Consider the following 21,321-nt stretch of genomic DNA (forward strand, 5'->3'; position numbering starts at 1 on the left):
ATTGGAACCTTCATATGTTCTAAATGTTCTCAGTCATGGTAAGAGAAGAGAGGGATCTCAAATAGGGGGAACGGTGTTGGGGTCACCCCTAAGCACGCCACCTCATATGTATGGCAGGGTCCACATGAGACCAAACGGGAGCAAAGGTGCTCTGCCTTTGGGCTTAGGAGGGTTAGACTTAGGGCACCCTATTGGGGTAAATCCTTATCCTCTCTACCATGGTGATGGATGGAATCATGTGAGTGGGAAAAGATGGCTTGATGGAGGGAGAACAGTTGTAAAGACACCCTATCAAGTTACCCATCCTAGCTTGCTATGATTGGGGTTCCTTTAGTTAGTTAAGTAACCTTGTAATCAATCGGTTTTCCCCTTTAAGGAGATAAAGGTACTCCCCCTCTGACCCTCTCTTATCGGCTGAGAGTTGTAATCTAGGGCAAACTAGGGCACTTTACAAAAGGGGACATTACATGGAAGGATTTTGAGGCTGCCATACTCGAAGATTTTTCAACATAATCAGCCTTTTGTCCCTCATATTCCCATCATATTGTACTGCTATTGCATCCAAACTCTTTCACTCCCAAGTGTTTGTTGGTTGTTGTATCTAGGTAGGAAAACTCAATCAAAGTGTCGCCAAGGATTGAGGTTTCAAGTTCAGACACATGAGTTTATCATCAAATCAAGGGTTTCATAAAAAGTCCCAAAGCAAAGTGTAGAGACTTGACAGTGGATTTCAGGCTGGTTGTAATCAATGGATTCATCATGGTCACAATTCTGATGTTGATCATCAAGTCAAGATCAGCAAAACGCTCATCTATTTCATGTGCATGAGGTTTCAATAACTTTCATAGGCTCTAGGAAAATTTTGCCATGTTTCAAAGGATTTGGCAAAATTTACAAGTCAAAGTCATTTTAGATTTTCAGAAATCACTTAAAGTGACAAAATTTTCTATTTTTCCAATACAGATGCCTCTCTCAACTATCACCATCAACAGTGGCTTTTTTTGGGAGATAGATAAAAACCTATTATTAAGCCTTATTTTATTAATTGATTTAGAATTAGTTTGCTTTAAAAGTGTTATATTTCATCTTTTCTGTAGATAGGGATAGAATTGCCATAAATTGGTAATATTTTAGGAATATTTTCTTATTGTTTTATCTCTAGAAGCTACTTCTTGAGAGCTTACAAATAAAAGATTTGAGCACATAATTTTTTAATGAAGAGTTGAGAGTAGGCATACAGATTATGATAACCATAGTGTGCAAACTCTACAAGTGCTCTCCGAGTTGCCGAGTGCTCTCTATTTTTTTGTCAGTTGAGTTTTTACAAACGCAGGAAAATCGCAAGTAAAAACACCAATGCAGGTAAAGCTGGTTAAAACACATTTTTCACACATTTGTTTTTCTATAAAACCATGCATTTTATCTTTCAAGATGTCAAATTTTAATTTAATACATTTTGTAACTATTTTGCAAAACAAAATATGTTTCTTTATGAAATTTTAATTTTCAATGCTTTCTAAGTTGTTGAGTCAAAAATTTTGGCTTTGCCAATGTCATGCACCAATATTGCAATCATAAATTAAAAAAAAATAAGATTCATATTTAACAATTAATAAATCTTTATGATTTTATTTATCCTCAAAGTCTGTTCCATGCCCACCACATTAAAATAACCCATCAGTCAATGAAAGTAGAAAAATTAAATAATATTTATTTCACAAACAACTCATTATGCTTGGCAGATGGGTCTTAATGGCAGCAACTTAGTTAAAATTAAATTGTTAATAATTAAGTAGTCAAAAACAATAAGAAAAGCAGTGACTCTCCAAAGGGTGACGTGTTGAATGGGCATGTCTCTTGTTGAAACCCATAGTGGAAAACCTTTGAATAAAGGAAGGACTATATATTGGATAGGTGATTGGAGAGATAGGGGGACAGTGGAGATGGGATATTGAAAAAGCAATTTGCAATATATGGATATAAAGATAAGATGGGAATTGAGAAAGGAGAAAGAAGAGACAATCAAACAAGATAAGGGAAGTGATTGAACAGGAGAAAAAAATACAAAATACTGAATGCTGTAACTAATAATCAGATCAGAATATAATTTGTGTCTATTCCAATCCACTGTGGTATTGTAGAAATTGTTGTTTAGCCTGATATATAAATTTATTGCACATATCTGTCATATATATGCATTTAACACTACAACAGTCTGTCAAAGGGAAGTAAGGAAATCTGCAATTAAAGGAGAACAGCTATAGGGCACCCTGCTACAGAGGCAAGTAGGGACAGAACAGCTATTAGGGCACCCTATTACACTCTAAAAGGGAGAGAATGGCTAAGGGTACCCTATTGCAATTTCCCTTCCAACTCCTACATTGAGAGACTGTTGATAAACTCAAAAATCTCCAGTCATGGAAGAATGGGAAGGGATTGCATGGAGGGAGAAACAGCCGCCTTAAGGCACCCTACTATGACTCCTTATTCCATATCTTATATGACTGAGATCCCACATACAAATCATACTCTAATTCAAAATCAAGATTCAAATTCAAGATCACATTATTTAAAGAGGTATTTTACTTGGTAAGATGTAACCCTAACCCTAATCCTAATTTGTTGCAATTGTGATTCTAGGGCAAATTAGGAAGGGGACATTACAGCCAAGTGCTCTCTAAGTCCAAGTTTGCAAATGATGATGATAACAATGGCGTTGAAAACAAAAATCACAACATAGAGTCATGAACTATGCTAGAGAGGACCCTATATCACTCCACCCAACATCACTCACTCTACATGGGGTCCTACGCTCATATCTCAAATAACTCCTCGATAATGTAGCAAAAATTGTAGCATTACATAGGATTGGATTGACTCAACAATCCAAAGGTATAATTGCAGTTCAATTACTTAAAAAATATTGGGAAAAAACGGGGAAATTAAAAGAAATGAGAAATTCACAAAAAGAGGGGAAAATGTTGTTTTTGTTATTTCAAGCCAAACAAAGGAGAAAAATGTCACTTTTCCATCCCACAGAGCCAAAATATAACAATTATGTTTTTCTTTTAAAACAAAATCAAAGGGTCAAGGGGCAATGCCCCTTGGAACTAACTAGGGTAGTGTCTCTCACAAATTCCCTATCGTGATATAAGGTGGAATTGTGTGATGAAGTCAATGAGAGAACCCCCACGACAAAGCCCGAAGTCAGGTCACAACAACCTTTGTGGCACATGGCATTTTTCATAAATTTATTGCTTTTAACCAAGCTCCAAGAGTTCGAAGTTCAAACTCTAAAAGAAAAAGAAAAAAGAATTCAAACTCCAAGCCCTTCGAAAAACGTGAGCATTGAGACCATACCAATAATTAAGCCCTAACTATGTATTTTTTGGATTTTTAGGGTTTAAAATGTCATTTTTAATTTATTTTTATTTGGAGGGATTTTAAGCAGCTGAATCTAACCTATGTAAAAGCCCGGTGAGTCTAAAAGAGACTTAACCAGACTTGAGGCCACGTCTGCAAGTCTCATTTGGCTTGGCTCAGCAATGTATATACTTGTAGATATGTATTTTTTTGCCATATGCATAATATTATTGATGTATGTGTGCTCCATATGAATTTTTGCATTCTGCATGGATAGAACTTGAATTCTCAATGACCATCTATAACTATCATGACTATGAGTATCTTTTCAATACTCGTAGCCTTAAAATAGTATCAAAAAGAAAATGGAATTCTCTATCTAGAAGTATATATTTTTAATGTTCTCAATTTGAATATTTGGACCATAGTTCCAAGACTCGCGAAGACTCTCTCGAGTCAAGTGACCCTAGCTGAGTCTCCGGGATTCGGAACTCTCCAGGAACTTGCTCTAGGCAAGACTCACTAGAAACTGGTTTTTTGCCAAGTCCTGCTGCGTTTTTGCCAAGTCCTGCTGAGTTTTTGCCGAGTCCGAGTCTCGTTTCTATGATTTGGATGTATAACTTTGGGAATCCTTTTGTGATGTTTCAAATTTTCAAGTATTCAGGGCTCATTTTTCAGAAACCATGGAAAACTAAAATTTATGACAAAGATGTGATTGACTTGCTAACAGGTGTACCAAGCTAACGAATTAAGCATTATTTTTGTCTAAACTCAACAGTCCATAGCCAAATAAAGTAGCATATGTACTAATAGGATGATAATGTAAGCATGCGTTGTAGGCCTTGCATGCTAATGCAGCACCATAGAGTCAATTTCCATTTACATTACTGTTGCGTATAAATATACAGCTAGAAAGGAAACATCACAACAAGTTCATCCCTACCTTTTCAAGCAACATTGTCAGATTATCCCTGGCAGTTACAAATGGTACTTCAACAGCAAGACTACGGCAGTAATAATATATTGCACCTAGCGTGTTCCCAGTATATGCTGCCAACACTGCCAACTGCAAAAAATAAAAACAAACCCAAAGTCAAGGTCATCATGACTTTTGACTTAAGACAAAGTATTGAGCAATCCCAATCAGACTATAATTAGCTAAAAACATGAAATTGAAATTACAATGGAATTTGCAGAAAGTTTAAGTTGTATTGGAGTTCTGTAATTTGGTCTATTAAACAAACATGTTATTCTACTTGCAATATTATTTTTTGAAAAAAGATAATATTATATTCATTATCAAAGACAATGGCAAGCACAAGGGAAAAGTAAAGCAAAAAGTAAAAATATCAACAATTATAATATTTTTATAAGTTTCAACTTTCAAGTTCAACGGATAAAATAAAGTGACTATCATAGCAAACAGAAATAAGATCAGAAGAGCTACAAAAATGTGCCAGCAAAGCATTCCAATAGAAAAGTCTTTTCAGAAGCATATCACTCAGAGAAAAAGAACAAACTGTGTATCTTCTATGAAGATTAATGATCATAAGTTCGTTTGCATTAGTTGTGAGGGTACATTTTCTCATTTGACTACCTTACCTCCTGCTGTTGCTGTGCCCAAATCCCACCAGAAGTCACTCTCTCATATCAAAAACTTCAATTTACATTTCTAGCCTAGTGTCCACAAGGGTTTTCCCCAGTGCACAATCCTACCAGGAAACGGGCAGCAATCTGACTCCCGTTTTGCTGAATTACATCAGCTAAATGTCTTATTTAATTTTATGTTGTCAAGATTTATCCTATTGTTTATATATTGCTTTGACGACTAATAGAGTTTTGCCTCGACAGATAATATTGGCATTCAAAGAGTTTTGAATGATCTGCTTGTATTCTTTCTTCTCTTGAATGTAAGACACCAAAGAGTGACATTTTTGCAAAGTGTTTGTTTCTACTTGTTTTGCATTCAATGTTGTTAGCAGCCCATGTAGTGTTTCACTTATGTTGGCCAATGCTATGTGTGTTGTTAAGTCTCTGCTTTGAGAAGATTTTCCACTTGTTCCAGTGAAAGGCAGTGAGGTTGATGTGTCTGTTGGGCTAAAGGTTTTGTTGTGCCTTACACATCATACCTCATTTTTCTTTTGGCAAAATGTGGATCCCACTTTGCTTTCTGCTTTTCGCTTAGTTTAGGTTTTGTTCCCTGGGTCAATTTTCTCTCTCCTTACTAACAGTTACGAGAAGGAACTTGCTTTCATCAGCCTAAGGATGGTAATCAAGTCAATTTCATTGTGAATTCCTTATTGGAATGGTCATTGTCATGTATACAACTTTTACTGGGACTACTGAATAAGGGGTTTACATCTTTAAGTCCTGAACAGTCCTGCAAAAAGTCTTGTCAAAGTGTAAAAGCAAAGTTCTGGAATTTTTACATGCTACAAGACATAATTTCATTCGTGTTAAAATGTCCTGCCATCTAACTTTCCCAGCAAATAATTAGAAGTGTTCAAAGGTCTTGTTAAGAAAAGTTTACAGAAACTCGACTTAGAACCAGACATGGTCATATTAAAACATCCTATCATCCAGTTATTTCCTGCAAGGTGTCTTGTAAAGCTTAAATGACATTTTCTTAAGAGGTTAAAGGTTTGCAGAATTTTAATGCAGAAGAGGATACTGGATGTAGAAATTGTAAACATCCAAAAATCATATCTACTTCCAAATTATTTCCCACAAAGTTGCCAGAGCATTCAAAGTGAAGTCATAAAGTTAATTTCCTGCTAAAAGTCTTGTGCATTAATGACACCTACGGACCACCCTGCAACATTAATGGCTACACAAATGAGGGTCAATGTGAGGTAAAAACCAAGTTTTGAAAATCATTTTGAAACTTTGCATTCATAAACAAGCAATTAAGAGTTCTCTGCAACCTTAAAAACCAGCATAAAAGAAAGCCAATGAATTCAACCACTACAATGCATGGAGAGCATTGCAGAGGCTGAGTAAACTAGTTCTTGTTGGCATTATGTGAACCGGTATGAGGACATTATATGTTGTCATTGATGTCAATATGTTGAAGAAGAGAGAACCGGTATAAGTGCCATTGTGAAGCGGTGTGTTTGTTCAAGGTGAACCGGCATGTGGATATGGGAACCGGTTGGTAGTCTCAACTTAAGGGTTTCCGGTTGAAGTGCTTCAAGCCTATGTGACTCAACCGGTGACTTTGTGTGATGAGTTAGCATTGTAACGAAGAACAGATCGTGTTGCCACGTCAGCCTTGTGCGCGTGAAGGATCTTGCATGAAGGAGATTGTTCCTATCTACCTCGGGAATGTGTGAAGTCTGTAAACGGTGAAAACGCGTGATGGGTTATCAGCCGCCATGAAAGCGGTGGAAAACGAACGATGGAGAACGTCTTGAGATCGGTTCAAGACTGTTGCATTTAATGCAATGTGCTCAATGGTCAGGATTGAACCGTTTGAATTGCTTAACCTAACAGGTTTAGGGTTTAGGGTTTATGCTACTGACCTATCTGTTTCCTATAAGGTCGATGTTGTGTTTCTTTCTGAGGTTGTTGGCAAAAGTTGTGTGTGTGTATCCAAGTGAAGAGATATGTGATTCTTGCCAGACCAAATGGGAGAAGTGATACTTGCAGAGTGTAAGTGCAAAAGGTGAAGAGGAGCTAAAGCGGATCTGCATTGGCATTGAGTGTTGTTACCAGATCATTGTAATACCTGTTGATCTCTAACCACTTCAACAGTTGGGAAATCCCTTAACAGGATAGCTTTAACCGGCTTACTGTAAATCCTTTGATAGGGTAACTCAAAACCATTGAGTTCTTGAAATCCTCTAACAAGGTAACCTTTAACAGGGTTTAACCCTTAACCGGGTATTCTAGCCATCCCTTAACCGGGTGATCCCTAACAGGATCGATTCCTAACAGAACCTATTGTATTTATCTTTAACCAGACAAGGCTCCTAACAGAGCGGACTTCTAAAGAGTTCAAAAACAGCTTGTACCCACCGTGGTTTTTCCCAGTTGGGTTTCCACGTGAAAAAATCTCTGTGTCATGTGTGGTGTTATTCATGTGATGGTTTAAGTGATTTGTGTCTGAAGGTAAATCATGTTGATCTAGCTGTTTATATATCTTTGATGATAGATTACCTGTTCATGCACTAGGGTGAAATGGAAATGAAGTATTAGATTGTATTAAAAGATAAGTGTCAACCGGTTTATGCTTGTCTCAGTTATTCTGGGTGTTACCGGTTGTACTCTATTTAAGACCGGTGTTACTGTTTGTCTGCCAAAGCACAGTGTCTGCTGACAAACTAGTTTTAGGAATGTGTTTTTGTCTGTACCGATTCACCCCCCCCCCCTCTCAATACCGGTTTGGTACTATCCGTTCATCATTGAGTTATCAATTGGTATCAGAGCGTCCTCCAGGTCCTCTGTGTTATAAGCTTAACCGCTTGAGGAAAAGACCCCAGTCAAATGATGAAGAGGGAAGGTCCAAAGTTCAACAGAGATAATTTCAATATATGGAAAGACAGAATGAAGATATACATCAAAAGCATGGGTGCTCAACACTGGAGCTATGTTGCCCCTACAAGTACTCTCACCGATGACCAAAAGAGAGAGATTGAGGAGAATGGGCAAGTCATGGAACCCCTAATTAGTAGTTTATCTGACATTGAGTTTATTGATGTCCAAGATAAAGTAAATCCCAAAGAAGTATGGGATACTCTTGAAAATATATATGGCGGTGATGAGCATGTAAAACAAGCTAAGGAAGAAAGCCTTAGAGGGAAGTTTGAACACATGCGGATGGTTGAAGGTGAGACCATTCAACAGTATGGAATAAGAATCAAAACTGTTGTCAGAGATATCAAGAGTGCAGGTGGTAAAATGGAAGATTCCACTGTGGTAAGCAAAGTTCTGAGATCCTTATTACCGGTCTATGCAATAAGGGTTGCTGCTATTCAGGAGTTGAGATCAATAGACAAGACTAAGGTATCCCTAGACTCCATCATTGCAAAGTTGACAGCCTATGAGCTAAATAGTTTTGATGGCAGTGTTCAAAAGACTGAATCAGCTTTTAAAGCTTCTGTTGTACCATCCAGAAAAGGAAAAGAAGCAAGCACCAGTGGTGAACCAAGACAGAGCAGAGAAATGAATGATGAGGAGATTCTGATGGAATTTGAAGCTCTTCTTGCCAGGAAACTTCCTAAAAGAACCGGTAAATACAGAGGTAAGCTCCCTTTGAAATGCTTTTCTTGTAACCGGATAGGACATATTGTTGTAAACTGTCCTTATGGTGACAACAAGGACAAACCGGAAAGGTTCAAGAAATTCAAAGGAGGAAACCGGAGAAACTGTTTTGTGGCAGTTGATGAAGGTGTCACAGATGAGGAATCAGAAGATGAAGAAAATGAAGATATTGTGTTTGTTGTTGTCAAGGAAGATGTGTCAGACAAGAAGGCTCTTGTCTCCCGCTTCGATAATTCCAATGAGTGGGTTATTGGCAGTGGCTGTTCTCACCATATGACTGGTGACCGGAGTAAGTTTCTATCCTTGGAAGAGTATGATGGTGGTGTGGTTCGATTTGGTAATGATGCACCATGTATGGTCAAAGGCAGAGGGTCCATCTCTCTGAATGGAAAGAGTAGTGCTAACAATGTGTATTGGGTTGAAGGTCTCAGACACAACCATCTGAGTGTCGCCCAACTGAATGATAGTGGTCTCACTCTGGAATTCAAGAATGGAGTGTGTAGAATCAAAGGAAAGAATGGTGAATTGGTGGCCACCGGCATGCAGACCAAAGGTAACCTATTTCAGTTGAATGCAAATATCAGTACATGTCTTATGGCCAAGTTCGATGACAGTTGGATATGGCATAGGAGACTCTGCCATGTAAACTTTGATAACATTGTGAAGGCCAGTAAGATCAAGGCACTTAGAGGGTTGCCGGTGCTGAGCAAACTAGAAAATACCTTGTGCAGAGAGTGTCGACTGGGGAAAATGTCTTCCTCAACCTTTAAAGGTAAACCTTTCACTGCTGACAATTTACTTGATCTTGTGCATACTAATTTGTGTGGTCCAATGAAAACTAGGAGTGTGCAGGGTGATAGGTACTCCATGATTCTCACTGATGACTGCTCAAGAATGATGTGGGTCACATTCTTGAAAGATAAGTCTGAAGCTTTTGGAAAATTCAAAGCGTTCAGAGCATTAGTGGAGAAGGAAAGCGGTAAAAGGATTAAGTGCCTTAGAACTGATCAAGGAGGGGAATTCACTTCCGGTGAATTCAACAAGTACTGTGAAGAACATGGCATCAAGAGGCAACTGTCTGCCCCCCGGACTCCACAGCAGAATGGCCTAGTAGAGAGGAATAATCGAACTATGGTTGAAGCAGCAAGAACAATGCTGATTCAAGGAAGGGTTGCTCACACATTTTGGAGAGAAGCGGTGAACACTGCAGTCTACACAATGAACCAGGTACTCATCAAGAAAGGTAAGGATAAAACTCCTTATGAGTATTGGACCGGTAAGACACCTGTGGTTAGCTACTTTAGAGTGTTTGGTAGCAAATGTTACATCAAGAGGAGCGAACACCAGAGCAAATTTGATGCAAAATGTGATGAGGGGATATTCCTAGGGTATTCCACCAAGAGCAAAGCTCTCAAGTGTTTCAATAATAGGACTCAGAGAATTATGGAAAAAAGCAATGTGAGAGTTGATGAAACCTCTGAGAAAACTAAGGAAACCAGCAGTGAGCAAGCAGTAAATGAACTGGTTGTAACCTTCTGGGAACTGGTTGCCAGTCAACCAAGTACCAGTAACAGTGTTCCTACACCGGTAGATGTAGATGTTGATACTGATGGAGATGAGGATGAAGAAGAAAAGCAAGAGGAATCTATTAAGACCATTCCTCAGTATGTCAAGCTGAATCATGATCCTAAGCAAATCATAGGAGATAAGGATGCAGGAATCCTTACAAGAAGAAAGGTCAGAGAAAACTCATGTATGATCTCTGAATTTGAGCCTAAATCATTCAAAGAGGCACACAAAGATGAAGACTGGATCAAGGCAATGGAAGAGGAACTTGACCAGATAGAGAGAAATGGTACATGGTCTTTGGTACCCAGACCGAAGCATAAAAATGTCATCGGTACCAAATGGGTTTTCAGAAATAAGCTGAATGAGGATGGCACAATGATTAGAAACAAAGCCAGACTGGTGTGTAAAGGATATGCCCAAGAAGAAGGAGAAGACTTTGGAGAAACCTTTGCTCCTGTAGCCAAATTGGAAGGAGTTCGTATGCTTCTTGCATATGCAACTTTTAAAGGATTCAAAGTATATCAAATGGATATAAAATCTGCATTCCTAAATGGTGTACTTGAAGAGGTGTATATAGAGCAACCAGATGGGTTTGCCCTATCTGAAGACAGTGACATGGTGTGTAGGCTACATTAAGCCTTATATGGTCTAAAGCAAGCATCTAGAGCATGGTATGAATGCCTGCACTCCCATCTTGTGAAGATTGGATTTGAGAGAACAAGCGAAGATAGCAATATCTACTTGAAATGTGAAGGAGATCAGATCCTGATCTGTGAGGTATTTGTTGATGACATTATCTTTGGTGGAGATGACAAGATGAGTCATGAGTTTGCAGATGAGATGAAGAACGAGTTTGAGATGTCACTCATAAGGGAGATTAAGTTCTTCATTGGACTGTAGATTCAGCAGATGAAAGATGGAATCTTTATCACTCAATCCAAGTATGTCAAAGAGGTGTTGAAGACCTTTGGCATGGAAGATAGCAAACCGGTTGGTACACCGATGGTGACTGGTTGTAAACTATCCAAAGAGGATGACTCGGCATTGGTTAATGAGAAGGAATACCGATCAATGATTGGTAAGTTGCATTATGTAGTGCATAGCAGACTAGATATTGCACATGCAGTTGGCATTACTGCAAGGTTCTAGAAAAGTCCAAGAGAATCCCACTTGGTTGCAGTCAAGCGGATTCTTAGGTATCTGAAGGGAACTATTGATTATGGATTGTGGTATCCATATAGCAAGGATTTCAACTTGAAAGTATTCACAGATGCTGATTGGGCAGGTAATGTGGAAGACCGGAAGAGCACAACCGGTGGTGCATTCTTTCTCGGTGGTAGACTGGTCTCATGGATGAGTAAGAAGCAGAGTTGTATCTCTCAGTCTACAACGGAAGCAGAGTATGTTGCAGCTTTCATTAACTGCACTCAAACAATTTGGATGAAGCATGTATTAAATGGCTTCAAAGTTCTTGTATCTGAACCGGTAAGTATATTTTGTGACAATACTAGTGCAATTAACATCTCCAAGAATCCGGTTTTACATTCTAGAACCAAGCACTTTGAGCTTAAGTATCATTTCTTGAGGGAAAAGGTTCAGAACAAAGAGATTGCACTGGAACATGTTTCCAATAAGGAGCAGTTAGCAGACATATTCACCAAGTCTCTCCCAAAGGCTACATTTATGTACTTAAGAGGTGAATTAGGGGTATTGCCCCTTCAGGAGGTGAACTAAAGGTATATGCTCCACATCAGTCAGGTATTGCATAGTCAAATTTTTTTTAAGGGATTGATGTATTGAAGGATGTTACTCCTCAAGGGGAGTAGCATAATGGAACAGGGAAGCTTGTGCCTCCACTTTGGCATTGTTGTCAAAGGGGGAGAAGAAGTGAAGCAGAGAAGATATCTGCAGAAATAGGGGGAGAATATGTGAAGCAGAGAGATATCCTTGTATATTGTCATCAATGCCAAAGGGGGAGATTGATGGCATTATGTGAACCGGTATGAGGACATGATGACATTATATGTTGTCATTGATGTCAATATGCTAAAGAACAGAGAACCAGTATATGTGCCATTGTGAAGCGGTGTGTTTGTTCAAGGTGAACCGGCATGTGGACATGGGAACCAGTACATGGAAGCTTTGTATGACTACCGGTTGGTAGTCTCAACTTCAAGGTTTCCGGTTGAAGTGCTTCACGCCTATGTGACTCAACCGGTGACTTTGTGTGATGAGTTAGCATTGTAACGAAGAACAGATCGTGTTGCCACGTCAGCCTTGTGCGCGTGAAGGATCTTGCATGAAGGAGATTGTTCCTATCTACCTCGGGAATGTGCGAAGTCTGTAAACAATGAAAACGCGTGATGGGTTATTAGCCACCATGAAAGCGGTGGAAAATGAACGATGGAGAACGTCTTGAGATCGGTTCAAGACTGTTGCATTTAACGCAATGTGCTCAACGGTCAGGATTGAACCATTTGAATTGCTTAACCTAACAGGTTTAGGGTTTAGGGTTTATGCTACCGACCTATCTGTTTCCTATAAGGTCGATGTTGTGTTTCTTTCTGAGGTTATTGGCAAAAGTTGTGTGTGTGTATCCAAGTGAAGAGATACATGATTCTTGCCAGACCAGAGGGGAGAAGTGATACCTGCAGAGTGTAAGTGCAGAAGGTGAAGAGGAGCTAAAGCGGATCTGCATTGGCATTGAGTGTTGTTACCAGATCATTGTAATACCTGTTGATCTCTAACCACTTCAACAGTTGGGAAATCCCTTAACAAGGTAGCTTTAACCAGCTTACTGTAAATCCTTTGACAGGGTGACTCAAAACCATTGAGTTCTTGAAATCCTCTAACAAGGTAACCTTTAACAAGGTTTAACCCTTAACCGGGTATTCTAGCCATCCCTTAACCGGGTGATCCCTAACAAGATCGGTTCCTAACAGAACCTATTATATCAGTCTTTAACCGGACAAGGCTCCTAACAGAGCGGACTTCTAAAGAGTTCAAAAACAGCTTGTGGGTATTCATCCCCGCCGTGGTTTTTCCCAGTTGGGTTTCCACATGAAAAAATCTGTGTCATGTGTGGTGTTATTCATGTGATGGTTTAAGTGATTTGTGTCTGAAGGTAAATCATGTTGATCTAGCTGTTTATATATCTTTGATGATAGATTACCTATTCATGCACTAGGGTGAAATGGAAATGAAGTATTAGATTGTATGAAAAGATAAGTGTCATCCAATTTATGCTTGTCTCAGTTATTCTGGGTTTTACCGGTTGTACTATGTTTAAGACCGGTGTTACTGTTTGTCTGCCAAAGCACAGTGTCTGCTAACAAACCGGTTTTAGGAATGTGTTTTTGTCTGTACTGATTCACCCCTCCCCTCTCAGTACCGGTTTGGTACTATCCGTTCATCATTGAGTTATCAGTTCTACGATTTTGAGTTTTCCATGTTCAATAAAAACTACAATTCCAAATCATGCCCTAAATCTCTTGTTATTAATTGGAAAGGGTCAAAATATGAACATGGTTGAATTCTGTTTGAAAACTCCAATAATTCTACATGCTTGAATTTCTTTTTGGAATCGAATCAGGGTTATAAAAGTCAAAAAATAAGCCATTGGAGGAAATCTAGGTTTTGAAATGTTGTTACAATTAACCCTAGTTGAAAGAATTTAAGCATTTAATTGAAATCCAAAATTATGGCAAAATAGTTGATTGGAAAACCCTATTAAAAATGCCTAGACGATGCCCTATCTCAGAATGATGAAAAGTCAACAGAAATGGTCTTCATCCATGTCCATAATCAGATCTTTACAAGGCCGAGAATACATGTTCAAGTGATAAACTTGTAGGATTCCTTAATGGATGTGGATTCTCAAGAATGACGCATCATATATCCTCTTCCACTTGTTTTCCCCACATGAAGCTCAAAATTTCAATAAGACTTAGAACTAAAAATAAATGAAAGCAAGATTGCAAAATTCCTTGGAACTAGAGGATATTTTCATTCAACATTCTAGCCTCTAGACATCTTGGCATTTGTTGCAAAATCTATGAAATCTAAGGACTCAACAAAACTTAGCGAAACTCAAAAGTTACTCAGAACTCAATAGTCCGGGGTTTTGCAAGACAAGACAATATTTCCAATGTATTACCAAAACCTTTAGATTTGTAGTTATGCCCACAAAACTTTAACCAAACTTGAATGCAAAGGCTAGCAGAATTTGTCTTGGATGCAAAACATGATCCTTTATCCTAGAAAGTTCCAAATCCTAATTAAATTCCTGCAATTTGGTAAAACTAAGAAAATCATCTTTCCATGAAAAAGCTTGGAAATTGTTAATTCCAAAACATAACTCATAAAGTCTGGATCCTCATGGAATTTCCACAAAAGTGTCTCACAACTATAATCCTAAAAGGACATGTCCAAATGCAGAATTTTCCAGAAGGACATCAAACATGATCAATGAAAAAAATTGTTAAATGTGAAAGGAGATTTAATGAAGTAATGGATGTTACTCCTTTCATTTTGCAGGTGTTAATGTCTAGAGCTAAGCAAATGAAGTAAGAGTTCAAGGGTGTAAGTCCATGTAACATTCACTATTGGGAGAATATCTCTGATACGAACCTTGGGCATAAAGATATGGAAGATTTTAGATAGATAATGAGGAGTGTAGATGCAACAAGCCAAACACAAAAGAAGGTTAAGAACGGGATTGCTCAGGCTGGAGGATTTCCTACTTCAGAAAAGAGCCCTATGTTAGAAATGCATGTGCTAGAAATTATAATCTAGGACAAAGAAGAATACTTTCAAAAGGAGGAGTCCTAGCAGACCTTACATTAGAGGCCATTGTAAAAACTTTCCAAATTCCTTTCAATGAGGAAGTTGTTCTAATATCTACTAGATGTCGATGACCATTATAATGAAAATGTTGAAAACTGTTTAAGAAACATAAACAAGAAGTCGATGAAGACTCAAGGGCAGTGGTTTCAAAGATCTCAAAGAAGCTATTAGAAAGAGATTGGAGATATGATAACTTTATTGAGTACAATAATGGGACTACCAACAGCTTCTACCTTTCTACCATGGATGTTCTCATTCATCAATACCATTTTGAAAGACAAGAGCAGGGTTCATTGAACAGAGATTATCAATGATAATTGGAATGAACAGTTAACCAAGGTGGAAGAAACTAAAAGGTTTTATATGACTTCATTACTGGTGTATTCACTTGCCAAAAGGGATACATATCCGAGTTTGACAAGAAAAGGTACAATCAACATTGAGCCAAATCAAGTTGCAATTTTGATTATCATCCATAACTAGAATACGAGAGTTCATTGGCACATTACAGGAGGGTAAATAATGCTTTCACAATGTCTATGGTAAGAATGTTGGAAGGCAACAGGAGTAAAGAGTTATCTCTAAATACAACAGTAGTTGTAAGTAAATATGGGAACTGTTTTATTCAGTTTCCAAGATTTTCATACATTAAGGTAGAAGGATTCTCTAGGGAACCATATAGGTTACCCAAGTATCCAACTAGTAAAATGGTACTAACTACTATTAGAATCAACCAGGACACTATGCAAGACATAAGCTTTTGGAGGAAAAACATAGAGTTGGTGTAATGTCCCCTATCTGATCTATTTCAATATATTAAAATTGATTGATATTCTTCAATTAGTTATTAACAAGTGCTTATCTATTTTCCTCATTAGATGATTAATATCATTATTAATATAGATATCAGACCCTACTACTACTTCAGTTTTAAGGGAGAAGGGTTTACATATGTTACCAAAGCGCTTAGAGACCAACTACAATAGGTTCCCTCAAAGTTTACAGATCCAAGCCCTTACCTATCTTGGGTCTATACCCTCAAGGCTTATGGGTCGCTGATCCCCACCCTATCTTGGGACTTAACCTATTGCTTGGATTTAGACTGCCCCTCTTTGGAACATCTCATCCCCATCTTCTTAAATACTGACAGTAATAACATGATTTAGACTGTAAGGATACTAACTTCTAATGTATTATGAATATATATGATATTAAGTATGACTGTCATACATATTGCAGTTTATATCAATATTAATACTAGATTCTGCATAACAACTTTATCAGGCTTCATATACTAAGAATACATATTAAGTGCATCCCCATGCATACCACCAAGAACAAGGATGTTACTGCCTGTAATTTGATAACAATTCTGATCTGATCTGATCAATGGTGATGTCACTAGATGCTTTTGATTCCTTACCTTTATATCTCTCAATTTGAGGGAGAGGTCACACCTCTTCATCATGTATGCCCTTTGGCAAGAGACATACCCTTTCACCATTAGCACCCTTTGAAAGAGTGCAACTCTTCATTATTTCTACCCTTTGAAAGGGACACAGCCTTTCATAATCAGATGTGCACTTATTATTTAAATCAGATCTGCACTTCTCATTTCCAAATTATCCCCCCTCTCAAATGAGGTTCTCTTCTCCCTTTTATATCTCATTGTTGAGGGAGTCACAACTTTTCCTTTCATGTCTTTTGACTTTTCATTAACTTAATAAATTTTTAATTAATCATATTTAATTATATTATTTAATATTTTAATTTAATTTTTAATGTTTTAATTTTATTATTATCATTTATTATTAAATTCTATTTCAAAGTGGGGACATTACAGTTGGAAAACAATTTCCCATCATGAATCGAGTATATGCTTCTTCTTCCCTAGCTTGTTCTTGGGATCAAGTCAAAGAAAGTATCCAAGATAGTCAAGACTAAGATGATCCAATGCAAACCAATATCCCAACATCAGGATCTGCAAAACAACTAACAGAGGCAAGTCCTGTCTTACAGGAAATTCAACAAGACCTTTCACCCGCAACATCCAGATCTGCCTCTCCCACAGTTCAGGTGGAAAATAATGTATTGGGAAGCCTAGATAAAAATGATAAGACAGTGGCAGATCCGATGTTAATGGAGATATCTGATAATATACAAATGGATACATCAAGACAACAACCAATAATTGAGCAAATCACTCAAGTAAATGTCAATTCAAAACAATTGCAACTCAGGCAACAGAAAATATATTCCTCATTTCTAGTACCAGTCTGAATCAAGGTGAACATCCAAAAGAGAAAACTATAGGTGAGGATCAAGGTGAAACAGTTTTTGTTGGTTTGTTTTGTTGCATGAGATTCCTGATTATGCGATTGGTTTTAGGTTTTCAGATTTTGGGCTAGTTTGCAATTATTTACTAATTCCACTTTGGTGTTGCTGATTCCTATGAATTTGAAGATTTCATATTTGTTATCAGTTTTTGGAGGTGATTTTATAATACAATATTGGTGCCCTGTGGTTAGTATTTTATTATTATTTTGTTATTTCCTTATAACCGTCCAACCATACCATTTGGCAGTAGTCATATTGTTATTCCAAATTATAATCAATGTAAAAGGAGGTCAGTTCATATTGAATGGTATTTGTTTGTAGTGTTTACATTGGTCAAACCTACCATATATCTTTGCAATGTCCCTTTTCTGGATCACCCTATATTTTGCCTTAAATTCACAGATCTAATAAAACAAGGAACATAATATAGTTAGAGGTTTACTTCTCACCCAAGGATAAGATAAATCTGCATTGGAAACCACAAAAATTGAAGTGGCGTGGGTCTAGATCTGATCTGTTCACTTTATAAGAACTCTGATCTCTTTTTAATTGTCTGCTCCTTTGACACATTTGATTCCCTTCTGCAGATCTGAATCTTCCTCTCTTCTTCAATGTGCCTTACTTGCTGTCCTTTCCCCCAGTGTGGTTCCTTCCATATATACATCTTAACCATTAATGAATTAGGGCATCCTTTGGAAACAACTGCCTTCCCATAAATGGACACAACCTTTCATGATTCATGACCTCATAATAGCTGCCTCCTTTTAATATTAATATTTATTCATTTCAACTAATCGTTAGTTCTTTGGTTATGCTAAGATTAATAGTTATCGCTGCTAGAGACATTGATAATGATCGCTGTTAATTATAGACAATTTCATCATTGTCCAGTACTAATCCAGTTGCTGTTCATTATTTCTGATTTCTGTAATTTCAGGTCTGCTTATAAGTCTGCTAATGAGTGGAAGAGTATTCCCTCAAAACTTTTCATTCACATCTCCTCTTAACCTTATTTTATACCCGATCTAACATAACCCTTTACCAGGGGATGTGACTCTTTCCAAGATGGGCAATCCATTCAAAAGGGGTCAGCCCTTGCAAAACAAATATATATTTTTACTTTGAGATTTAAATCAAAAGGAGGGTGCCAAAACTCCCAGGGTTGACCCACCCTATTTTGCCTTGGTCGACCCTTTACCATGCCTTGCATCGCCCAGGTCTAGGTATCTAATAATGTCGTGCTTGGTTTGTCGATTGCTGTACTAGGGTTTCAGAGGGGGAACATGACAATCTTCTTGAAGTTTTACTAGAGGCAATGTACACTCAAAAAGGGTTGTAACTATTTATATTGGAATCACAACTTTCTAAAGTCTAAATATTTCATTTCAAACCTGCTGTACTCTTCCTACTTTTTGTCGTACAGCTACTTTTTTGTCATTTTGTAGCTGCTTGAAGCATATCACAGCTTTTGGATGATCTCTTGGATATTCATACAAGTATATCAAAGGCGTCATACACTTGAGAACTGCTGCAATCTAATTTTTCATATCATTTGATATTTCTGATTTAAATATTCAAACTCTTATTTCTAATTACTTTGTTGCTTGTTATAACGCATGCTCATATGGGTATCTTCTTCAGTAAATGTATGTTTCCAACTTATCATCTTCATTATATAATTTGTGCAATTCACCACTAGATTTAATATGAAGTTAGTTTTTCATTCTACAAGGCTTGCCACCAAAACTAGTTTGTAACAACTTCAAATTTTTATTATGTTGATTTGTGTAGTTCAATGCCAGATTTAATATTAAGATTGGAATTGTAACTGTTTTCGATATCTTGCTGCCAAAATTAGCTTCTAACCATATTTAAATATAGATTTGTAAGTATATAGGGCAATGCCACTATGACCATAATTTAACTTCACTTCCGGCTATTGTATCTTGACTTACATGTTTTGCAAGTTGTGTAGCTTGTCACCAATAGACATTAATTCTAATCCTTTTGCTATATGCTCTCACCTTGCCCACATTGGGATCTTGGTGATCAAAAGGTGCTAAGGTTTTCATGCTTTTGGTCATTGTAAAATTACGAAAAGAAAAAAAAATCAATTTGGGACATAACAATGGTATTATGAGGTAGTGGTCTTGCCACCCTATAGAGAAGCTAACATTTGATGCATATTAAATCACATACTTGCAACTAACAGAAAAATGAAGACATTTAAACAATTCTTGTCAACAATGTTAGAGACTTTGTAGGGTGCGAATGAGGAATTAATCATTTCATTCTTCTGGTGAAACAAAGGGGCAAAAGAGTGAAACAAAGAATATCATTAACAAATAATTGATCGATGATTCGTCCCATCCCCAATCCTTTTCAGTTGAGGTTCTTATAAAAAGAAGAAGCATGCATGAAGAGACCAGGTTTTAAGGATCAGTTATTGGAGCAGTTTGCTATTAGCTTAAAAGTTCTAAATTCATTTAGAGACAAATGGCAAAAAGATCTTATCCGAAAGGCACAATCAGAAGAGCAGGTGGCAGAGATGAGTGCAAGCTTGTTGCCTTTGGTGAATATGATAAAAAGTGAAACATCTACAAATCTTACATTACCTTGAAGAATTTTTCAAGATATTCCAAGAAAAAGTAAATAGAGGAAAAATTAGGAATATGGGAGAAAATTCAAAACCAAAGCACAAAGAAGCCATCAAAAAGGCTTCATCACTAGAGTCTTTAGTACCTTGGAACAGATTCCAGTCTAAGAGAATTTCTCCTAGCCAACAAAACAAGAGTTCTCTTATTGCAAGAATGAAAGATGATAGCAGAGACAAATTGAGAAGAGGAAAACTTTTCTTTTCATGCAAAGAACCTTGGTAGCCAAGTCAAAATGTTGAAACAAAGAAAAGGTGAAGACAGATGCAGAACCAGTAAGGAAGATGGTGGAGTAAAAAATTGTGAAGGATACATGTGAGCCTGAACTGCAAGAAAGGGACAAAGAAAAATTTGTGGAACATGAACCTAAGAAAGAAGATCAAGAAAGTAAGAAGATCATGGAGGAATCCACCATAAAACCGTAAAGGTAGGGATTTTAATTTCAAAAATGATATCTCATTGATTTCTGAAATGGAACACTAGGAAAATAAAGTCAATCAAACATAACTAGCTGAAAGCACAATTGAAATAGATATCTCTGCTTGAAAAGCACCCGTCAATCTTCATAAGATTGAGTCAAACAAATAAGAATGAATTTTGAGGGATGTATGGAAAAATGAAATTGAAGTGAAACTTCTGGTGAATCCAAATTCTTAAGGCACCTGAATGATTTAATTGATGCGATTTCTCAAAGACATCAATAGAAGAAGATAAGCACTTGGAGCATTCCTATGATGTCAGTTTAAACTTTAGAATATGAAAGAAATGTTCTGATCCAATAAACATAACAGATTGATTTCCAAAAAAAACTCTGCTAAGAGGCATGCACTTGAGAAGAATGCTAGTTTGGAGCTGCAGAAATTTTCAATTCATCAAATAATGATAAGCAATTTGACTATCACCATGGTTGTAGCTCAAGGAAAGAAGGTGATAGTACTAGCAGAGAATTGATGCTTCATACTACATCATTGCAAATCTGTTGTCATTATGGAAAGCATCATAAGAAGGGTGAAAGAGTTCAGATATGTCTATAAATAAGAGTATGGGATCCAGGTGATTCTTTGAGACACATAATACTAAAGTCTAAAGTAGAACCAGCAATAAGTTTCCACCTAATTCAGTACCAGATTGGTTCATTTTATATACCGAAGACATTCACACTATGCTTGATCTCATTAGAGCTCTCAACAGTGGGAAAGAGGATCTTTGGAAAGAGAAAGTTGATGGCCAAATTTGTGATGCTTGGGAAGCAACAAACTTCCAACTAGTATAGTCTTCTTCAGAAGGGTAT

General features: G+C 37.3%; 1 protein-coding gene across 3 annotated transcripts in view; it reads right to left on the reverse strand.

The window, feature by feature from the left end:
• LOC131072030 (uncharacterized) overlaps window positions 1-21,321 on the reverse strand; it is a 165,996-nt gene that overhangs the window by 66,759 nt on the left and 77,916 nt on the right. For all 3 annotated transcript variants that reach the window (XM_058008056.2, XM_058008046.2, XM_058008036.2), the window contains exon 2: window positions 4,307-4,429. In XM_058008056.2, coding sequence (XP_057864039.2) covers window positions 4,307-4,429 — 123 coding nt within the window. The remainder of the gene's footprint in view (window positions 1-4,306; window positions 4,430-21,321) is intronic.

This window comes from Cryptomeria japonica, chromosome 11 (genome assembly GCF_030272615.1).
Source record: "Cryptomeria japonica chromosome 11, Sugi_1.0, whole genome shotgun sequence".
NCBI lineage: Eukaryota > Viridiplantae > Streptophyta > Pinopsida > Cupressales > Cupressaceae > Cryptomeria > Cryptomeria japonica.